Below are 9,987 nucleotides of genomic sequence, written 5' to 3'. Positions count from 1 at the left end.
TGAGTTACTGCCAAACTGTTTTTTTTCTGGCAGGTTCAGAGTTCACCAATCCTCAGGTAGAAACATTTGATCCTTTGGTTTTAATGACAGTAATTAAAGCAACATGGGTGTGGTGTCAACCTTTGTAAAGCAGGACATTGAAACCATTTTTATATACCTAGACCTTGGTTCTCTGATGTGAACTAAGAGGAGCTGGTTTGACGCTGAACACAACAGGTAAGATTTACTAATGTTTAGTTTCTTAATTTGATTAGAAAGTTTATCTCTTTGCCAGATAAAGTTAGAAATCCACTTTGTCTAATTAGCTTTTTTATGGAAACCATAACATTTCTACGTAATCAAGACAGGTTGCACTTTACATTTAAATAAAACCAAAATAATTTGTTTCACATAGTTTGTTTCTTTTTATTAGAAAATTAACTAAACAATTTAGTTTAGTTTCACAAAGGTAATAAGGATTAGTCTTCTTCTACTTTTCTGTTGAACAAAATACTTGGAGTAACACAGAACATGGTGTATTAATTTTTGCTCCTCCTTTTCCTTGGTTCAACCTTCATTGCACACATTTTCTTAGATGTGTCTGGAGTTGTTCTTTTTTTAAAAATAAGACATTTTTTAATAGATTAATAAATAAACTTATGCAGCTTTATATCTTTTATTCATCCGCTTTGTTGTTCAGACACTGAATGTTTACAAACAAAATGCCCAAGAGAGTTAGCCTGCTATTGCTAGTGAGAAAGTAAAATATATTTTTTTTCTATTTTTGTTCTGTCTGGCAGTGAGACACTAAGGATTGTTGTCTAAGTGTCAAAGTGAAGCCCAACAGATTTCCTTTCACAATCAGAGCATTAAGGATTTGGCCATGATGCTCCACTTGATATACATATGAAACTTTATTAGAATTTTCTTTGGGATTGTTTCAAATGTAATAAACCTAGAAACAAAAAGGAAAGAAAAAAAGAGGGAAAGGTGGAGAAAATGTTTAAGTGGGAAAGACAGGAAGAGAGGAGAGTAATGAGTATAGAGAGAACAAATGAAAATACTAGAAATCTGCCTCTAGATCTGCAGGAAGAGAAAAAACAAAACTGAGAAACTGCAGCAACAAAAAAACATATGCATTAATAATCATAACAGTTATGACATTGTTGGAAATACAAGGTGAATTCATTGGCAACCACAGCCCAACAGAGTGTATCTGACAAACACCTGAATCTAAACATCTGTGTGTGTGTGTGTGTGTGTGTGTGTGTGTGTGTGTGTGTGTGTGTGTGTGTGTGTGTGCGTGCGTGTAGGTGTGTGTGTGTGTGTGTTCTTGTGTCTATAAGAATGTCTAAGAGCTCACAGTCCCAGCCACCGAGGCAGGATGACACAAGGAGGACTGAAGCCACAAACACCAAGTCAACCACTGTGGAAGGTAATTGTTGTTGGACTAACTAGCTTCAAAGATGCAGCCTTGTTACATCTGGTGGAAATGTTGTACATGAACTAAAAAAGAAAAGTAATTAGGCATTAAGCATTTATGGAATACAAAGAAGATCATGGAACTGGAATAAAGAAACACAAAAAAAGAACTTCAAGAAATGTAAGTCACTGATTGTGCAGCGTGAAAGTAAAATATTTAAAGATTAATCATTTACAAAAAAGGAATAAACTGTAAAAGTTTATTGATAGTTTGGCATCAGAGTGAAGATGAACACAGATCATTTGAACTGTTTGTGAATTGTATTTGTATTTTGTTGGTAAAAATAGATTTTGTCTGGGGTCTAAATGGCCTAAATGGTTTTTGACCAATTTTGAATTTTCCCTTATATTTTCACCTTAAAAACTATTTACCTTGATTGGTATCATTATTTTCAGCACAACCTCAGCGTTATCATTTTACAGTGTTTGTTTCATTTTGACAAAATGCATTATCACAGTGGACCACAAATAACACACAAATTAAAATCCAAGTAGAAAAAATATTGATATTTTTAATATAAAATTCACAAAAATGTTGAACAAATAATTTTTCAAACCTAAATGTGTAAATTTATACATTTTATAAACATGTGTAAAAATGTTGCAAAAACCAATTTAAATACATGTTTTACATCAAATTGTGTGTAATTTCCGAGGAGTTTTATACAACTATTTAGAAAATGTGGCACATTGTCTCCACGACAAATTTTCTCCAACATCTCAATGTCTCGTGTTTTTTTTTCTTACAACTATCTACAAAATGGGTTTTCCAACAGGTCTGCACACAAATCAGTTGTGCCAGTCATCAAAACAGTTTCTGTCAAAGAGAAGGCGGCACGTCACAAGCCTTATGGCAAGCTGTTTTAACATAAATTCGGTTTTACCGCCCTTATATTCCAGATATCTCAAATTGTTTTGTGACTAGACTTTTCAGAGATTTAAGATATCTCTAATTATATTCTGACTAGTCAAAATGACGTCAGATTTACCATTGACTTGTATGGAGACTTCAATTCAAGATATCTAAAATTAATTACTGACTATCTGAAGTACACATTTCAGATATCTACAATTCAATTATGACTAGTCATGAAGTAAATTCAAGATATCTGGATTTGAATAGTCATAATTCTAATAAAAAATATCTCTAATGACTCAATAATTCAAGATATCTTAAATGTATTTTTGGATAGGAAATATGTAGTTTTGACCAGTCAAAACTAAATTATAGATATCTTGAATTGTAATTTTGACTAGTCAAAATTCCTTTTAAGATATCTCTAAATGAATTGGAGATATCTTGAATTACACAGCTTTTCTATTAAAGATATTGTAAAGGAAGAATTATTTATGTGATTAAATTTAGAAAAGAATCTGGCTCTCCTTCTTCCTGTTTGGATCCCGAGTTCTCTTGACGGTGGCGCGTTTGGGACAAAACACAACAATGCGTGTTGACGTCACAGAATTGCAGAATTTAATCCAATCAAAAGAAAGTATAAGATACAACAGAAAACTGGAGAAAAACAGAAACATACATTGATTACCTGAGACAAGAAGACCGATAAAGATAGCAAACTAAAATCAGCTTTTTCTGAATTATTCCCCTTAAGCACAAACTTTTATACTTGTAGGCATGTTTTCCTCTTTAATATATTCAAATAAGGCATATCTCTGCTTGACCAACTGGAAGCTATTTTTTGAGCTTCTGAGAAACATAGAACCTCCCTTTTTTATTACCATGATCAAAGACATTTTGCTCTTTTGTGTTAAACAAAAGGAATGAAATGGCTGTCTGACCTCCTGTTGTTCAAGAGCCATCTGTGCAAAGAGAAACAGAGGAAGGTAATTTCACAGGTATCTGTGAAATCCTGACATCCCTTCCTCCTTCTCTTCCTGCAGATAGATTCTCGTGGGAACAAACCCTTTAATTCTCTATTTAATTCAATGAAAAATTATCTCCAGAAACCCAATTTGTTCTGCACTCAGCACCTCCAAGGTTTAGTCCTGATATAAAACCAAAAAGTAATACATACAATCAACAGAAAATAATGGAGTACAATTCCTGTTTCTAACCTAATATAATATTCAAATAAAAATTAAGACAAACATTCACCATAAACCTGAGCAATTTTCTGATACAAAACAACATTTTCATTTGATTCTGATATAGTCAGAAACAATACAATTTCAAATACATTCATCATCGACTAAATTAATGATTCTAAAACTAGATACTACAATTTTCAGTCAGAACATACTATTAATATCTAAGGAAAATATCTTACAAATTAAATGTTAGTGGTTTAAAACATTTTACGCCATCCCAGATGTCCACGGAAGGGTTCAGATCTCTCGTGAACTGGGTAAATTCCTGTTTCTCACAGTAATTTAAATGATACTGTCATCCGCCTTCCTGCATATGTTAATTTATGGTCTCCTGTCTTTTCTGATAAGACCACAGGGGTCCGAGCAGAAGCTCTACTGCAGATCTCTCCGCTTTCCTTGGTACTTTACCCAGCAATAGTTTAATTTTAAACCACTCAGAGAAACATGTTCAAAATTAAGACATTTGTTCTAAAAGGATTAAACACTAAAAATAATAATTTTTCCTCAACAATATCTTAAATTGACATTCCGACTACCGGTAGTCAGAATGATATTACTGATATCCTGATATTCTGTCTAGTCAAAACGTCTCTGGTTACGTAGCAATTTGAAAGTTTAGTAAAACAATGAAAAATAGAAAAAACGGGAAAAAAATGTTTGAAAATGCATCACTTTCATGTTGAAAATGGTTTGACAGTAACAATTTTAGCTTTTCAAAGCTGTTTTCAAGTGCATTCGGTTCGTCGGGAATTAATAAACAGGAAATTCTTTGCAGATATCAGAAGCAGTTTATGAAGTTTTGCTATCTCTGCATTTCCAACATTGTCGAGCTCTTTCTAATTTGTGGCATTTACTGACAATTTTATGCAGGAAACATGAAATTCTGCAGGCAACTGTTTGGACACCACAAAGGGGCTTCACGTCATTCTTAATTCAGAGATCTAAAATTGTAATTTTGACTAGTCATAATTGTGTTGAAGATATCTTAAATCGTAATTACGGATATGTTTCCCGTCAAATGACAGATCCAGTGACGTCATTTGAGATATCTTGAAAGGAATTTTGACTAGTCAGAATGTAATTGGAGATATCTTGAATTATTATTCTTACTAGTCAGAATGTAAATACAGATATCTTAAATTACCATTCCGGATAGTCAAAATGTAGTTTTGTCCAGTCAAAATGCATTTTTAGAATTTATGTTAAAACGGCTTGCCATACAAGCCTTGCTGCAATCTCAGCTGCAAAAAAAAAAAAAAAAAAAGGTCTTTAGGCCTGTAGAAGGAGCAGATTTACCTGCGCCCCCAGGTGTTCTCCAGCTTACAACACAACAGGGGCTGCATCTCCTCTCCCGTGTTCCGCTGCCCATACCGCACGTCTCTGCTGCAGCTTCTGGATCTGGTCTCTCTGTGGTGCCTTCTGCGGGGTGGGCCACACCTGGACACAGTGGGTGGGTTCTCCTCTTCCTCCTTTTCGCGCTCCTCTTCCCCGAAGAAAATGGAGGATTGTCTACCTGGAGATGGAAATTAGCTTGAATATCTGGTGCAGTGTGCATCTACTGTGATTATATTATTTTAAACATTCCATCCCAAGTAAACAAAGAAAGAAAAAACCTCATTGTCAAAATCAAACTCCATGTCTGAATGGTCCGTCGACGCGCCGTCTTCCTCTTCTTCACGGATTGCTCTGCAGTCATGTAGCGATGCCTTATTTTGACACACAGACCAACAAAACTCCTACAAACACTGCACACACACTTACGCACTAAAACTAACACACTTATAGTCCAAACAACTCATCCAAACCGTCACTGCGCTCTACTCTTCCCGTCTCCAAAACTCTCTACAGAGCCTTTTGCGCCACGTGTTTCCTCTCTTCTCTCCCCACGCCCCAGCAGACCGTCAATACATTTTCATTGGTTGTTTTAGAAATGTGGTACATTTGAGGAAATCGGAAAATGGAATTCATATTGCATTCAAGGATTTCCTGGTCACAAAATATTCACTCAATGAGCCCCAAATGCGAATAATGCGCACATTATGGCGAACATGATTGATCATATTTCTGGTTTTTATTTTGAAGTAAATAAAAAACAAAACCAATATAAAAACACTATTTTTATAAAGTTTGAAGTCCGTGTTTTCAAACTGAGTAGAAATGAACATTCAGCATGCTGTCATTTTGTTACAGTAGCCTTTTAAATGCGTCTTGTGTTCGATCTTAACCCAAAAATTAAACATTTCTGGAGACCAAACTGGGATTTAAATTACTTTCACAGAATATCTAAGTTATTTATTTTTTATTTTTCCATACCTAGCCCTACTTGGAAAAATTATAAAACAGCTCTAGTGACATTTTTAGTTAAATCTGGTTGAATAAAAATAATCATTAGAACACAGTGACAGAACAGACACATGACTATAATGTAGATATTCTGATAATCAGTGTAATGAACAGAAGAGACAAAATGGAAAAAAAAATATTTAAAATGTCATACATTCTCATTTTTCAATTTAATCTCAGTTTTATTTGTATTCTGAACATTTGATGATAAGACTGTATTTCTGCTGTATTTGATTTAACATTTGTTTTCACCACAACCATGAATGATAGCCTAGCTGAGGAAAATAATGAAAAAAATAAGGAAAAAGAGTCTAAATCAACTCTGAGAAATACAAGAAATAAACTCAAATTAAACAAAATCAAACTGGAAATCTGAGATGAAGAGTAAATTATTGGATACTGTGCTGCATGAAATCAGAATATTTTATGTTGAAGACTAATTAGTGAGAACCTTTGTAGAGATATAGAGGATATTTAATGCACAATGAAATAATTTAGGTAAATAAGGAAAATCATTGTAAAACAGTGACTGAACATGAACAAACGATTCTAATTTGTAGATATTCTGATTATCAGAGTAATGAACAGAAGAGACAATTTAATCACTCAAAAGAAAATTATTGTATTAAATTCAGAAGAAAGCAGATCAGTTATGAAAGTGATCAGTCATAACATTTGATAGTTTAAATATAGATTTTATTTTACTATTTCATTCTCCTCCAGAGCAACATGTCTTTATTTACACTCAGTTTTAATATTTTCAACATTTGATTATAAGATATTGTTTCTGCTAAATGGAAGTTTGTATGTTTTGTTTTCCAAACAGATGATCTGACTAAGCAAATGACACAGCAACTAGAAGAGAAAGAGAGGCAGTTAAAGATGTGGAAACAAGAATTTCAAGAGTGCAAAGCAGAACTGATGAGGGAAAAAGGTAACCTAAGAGAAAAAGTTTAAATATTTAATGTTTCAGATGAATTAGTTACAAAAGAGAGAATCTGGATTGTAACAGTTTATTGATGATTCAGCAGAAAATCAAAATTTGTTTTGCCTCAATTTTAGACTGGATCAATAATAATAATAATATTAATATTAATAATAAAATAACTTTATATTATTTGTTTATATACATAATATAATAATCTATATACTCTTTGATTATAAGAGATTCTTATAATCAAAAGTCGAGGTTAATATATACTTATTTTCACCCAGAAGAAAAATACTGATATAATTCAGAATAAATGGACCAAATAAAAGAGCAATGTTTTATTCCTGACATGATTTGTGGTTGACGGTTAGGATAAACACAAGGCAGACCGAAGGTTGAAGATGAATAAATGATGTTTTAATGATAAATCCAAAAGTAAACACAGGAGCACAAGGAACTGACATGACGACGGGACACAAAACAAGGACCTGACAAGAGACAAAGACAACAAGTGGACTTAAATACACGAGGAGGGTAATCAGGGAACTAGACACAGCTGGGATCAATCAGGGAGGACAGGGCATCACAGACACTCACAGTTGAACAGGACACAGAAAATGATTTTAAAAAACCAAAAACACAATGAAAGAATTTAGATAAATAAAGGAAATCATTGTAAAACAGTGACTGAACATGAACAAACGATTCTAGTTTTTAGATATTCTGATTATCAAAGTAATGAACAGAAGAGACAATTTAATCACTCAAAAGAAAATTATTGATGTTTCTCACTAGAAATGTATTAAATTCAGAAGAAAGCAGATCAGTTATGAAAGTGATCAGTCATAACATTTGATAGTCTAAATATAGATTTTATTTTACTATTTAATTCTCCTCCAGAGCAACATGTCTTCATTTACACTCAGTTTTAATGTTTTCAACATTTGATTATAAGATGTTGTTTCTGCTAAATGGAAGTTTGTATGTTTTGTTTCCCAAACAGATGATCTGACTAAGCAAATTAAACAACTAGAAGAGAAAGAGAAGCAGTTAAAGATGGAACTTGGTAAAAAAAACAAGGAACTGGAAAAGGAAAAAGGTAAGCTAAAAGATAAAGTTTAAATGTTACAAATTAATTAGTTACAACTGATATAATCTGGATGGTAACAGTGTATTGATGATTCACCAGAAGAACAAAATTTGTTCTGCTTCATTTCTCAACCTAATCAGAGAAGAAGAATCCAGACTAGTCAAATAATAATACTAATAATAATAATATTAATTATCATCATCATCATTATCATCATAAACAAATGACTGTAGATATTCTCGTATTAAAAGAGAAAAGGTTTACAAGTGATCCTTGTTTTCAGTCAAAAGAAAAATATTGATGAAATGTATTATAAATGAACCAAATAAAAGAGGAATATTATATTCCTAATGTATTCATGTTTGTATCTTTTGTTTCCAACACAAAAAACAATGTTAGCCTGACAAAGAAGATACAAGAACAAGAATAAAAAGAGAAACAGTTACTGTCCACACTGAGAAATGAAAGAGCTAAACTCAAAGGAAACTAAATCAAACTTGAAATCTGAGATGAACAGTTTTTGGGAATAGTGCAACATGAAATAAAATATTTTATGTTGAAGATCGATTAATTTAAAAAATGACGACCTTTATACAATTGTGGATAATTTTAATGCAAGATAATATTTAAAAACAGCAATAAAACATACATAAATTCATTGAATACAAAGAATGAAGAACAGAGATGGTTAGAAATAAAAACATGATAAGAAATTCATGGGTGTAACATTAATGCACTAGATCCATTATGCAGAATTACAAGCTCTTCAGGTCTGATACTCAGTTACTCACTGTGTGATACAGTTCAAATGTACTTATTGATTCAAAATTTCATCCTCTTCAAGATGGTCTCAGGTTTTTATGATATCCTGCACATTGAATAAAAATATTAACTTTAAATCATATAAATGGTAGACAGTTATCATTTTATTTTCTAAAAATATTGAAACAACAAAACGTAAAGTTTGGCATTGTAACATTTTAGTGATGCCTCATCAGGACTGATCTGGATCTGCTTCATTTCATCATCTAGTTGTCAAACCAGTAAAATAAGTAGGAAATTCAGAATGAATGCAAACAATTAGAAATGTTGAAAACAGCAGATGGTTTTCGATTTCTATTCATTAAAAGGTCAAGAGTCTAAATTTTGTACTTTCAGACTCAGTTCTAAATTGATGTTTCTGTTTTTGTAACATTCTGGACATTTTACTGAAATATGTTGTTACTGCAGTATTAAAGTCTATTTATTTTCTTCAACAGGGAAGAATGAACAACTACATACAGCACAGAACAAAGTTAAAGATGAACTGGAGAAGCAGAAACAGGATCTTTTACAGCAGCTTAAAGAAGCTCAGACTGAAAGGGAGAAAAACAAAAAGGATCTTCAGTCGGTAGAGAACAAAATGACACAGAAACAAACGTCTGATAAAAAAGAATCATTTTTTGGAAAGAAAGAAGAATTACTACAAACCCAATGGAAACTGGATAAGAAAAAGAAAAAATATGAAAGACAGCTACTGAACATTGAAAAGGTTTTGGAACCTATAGAGATTCAGATGGCAAGAGAAATAAAATGAACTAATTAAACTTTTTTAAATGTAATAATATGAGAACCCCAAACCCATTTTCTTGCTGTTTTTCCATATTCCTTTTATTAAAAATGTTTTTTATTGAACATGTTCAATAAAATGGTCTTTGAACATTTATAATGATTAAAAAGATAGGATCATTAATACTGAGATCATTAATAACACATGATATGAATAAAATAATTAATTCCCTTAAAACTGATTGAAAGTGTTTCTCATGAAAATTTATTTTCATATTTGAAATTGTCTCAAAAAAAGGAGAGAAGATCATTTCATCTTTGCAAGGAGCTGCATGTGAAAATGTAAAACTATGACCATAAAACTGCTAAACAGGAGATGAAGATTCATTATGGAGGATTAAACATAAATCATAAATGAGTAGGGCTCTATTTAATCCACTTCTGTGTCTGTTGGCCATTTGACTGCCATGCTAATTTGTTTTGCAGGCTTAAGTGTTTTTTCTTTGTA

General features: G+C 32.3%; 1 protein-coding gene across 1 annotated transcript; it reads left to right on the top strand.

Moving 5' to 3' along the window:
- The first annotated feature begins 4,848 nt into the window (after positions 1-4,848).
- On the top strand, positions 4,849-9,555 carry LOC103132723 (trichohyalin-like). The gene is made up of 4 exons (XM_016667554.1): positions 4,849-5,017; positions 6,737-6,844; positions 7,845-7,940; positions 9,191-9,555. Exons 2-4 carry the CDS (start codon positions 6,754-6,756, stop codon positions 9,505-9,507), a joined length of 504 nt encoding a protein of 167 aa, XP_016523040.1. The 5' UTR covers positions 4,849-5,017; positions 6,737-6,753; the 3' UTR covers positions 9,508-9,555.
- The last annotated feature ends 432 nt before the right edge of the window (positions 9,556-9,987 follow it).

The sequence above is a fragment of the Poecilia formosa genome, unplaced genomic scaffold (genome assembly GCF_000485575.1).
Source record: "Poecilia formosa unplaced genomic scaffold, Poecilia_formosa-5.1.2 Scaffold1246, whole genome shotgun sequence".
Taxonomy (NCBI): Eukaryota; Metazoa; Chordata; class Actinopteri; order Cyprinodontiformes; family Poeciliidae; genus Poecilia; species Poecilia formosa.
Note: the sequence above shows the minus strand (reverse complement) of the source record. Positions and strands in the feature narration are given on the sequence as shown.

What these genes read in the sequence shown, in the direction of transcription:
- LOC103132723 (XM_016667554.1), top strand. Translation starts at nt 6,754, where the DNA reads ATGACACAGCAACTAGAAGAGAAAGAGAGGCAGTTAAAGATGTGGAAA. An exon ending in AGAACTGATGAGGGAAAAAG is followed by an intron (nt 6,845 to 7,844) that starts GTAACCTAAGAG and finishes TTTCCCAAACAG; the next exon opens with ATGATCTGACTAAGCAAATT. An exon ending in GGAACTGGAAAAGGAAAAAG is followed by an intron (nt 7,941 to 9,190) that starts GTAAGCTAAAAG and finishes TTTCTTCAACAG; the next exon opens with GGAAGAATGAACAACTACAT.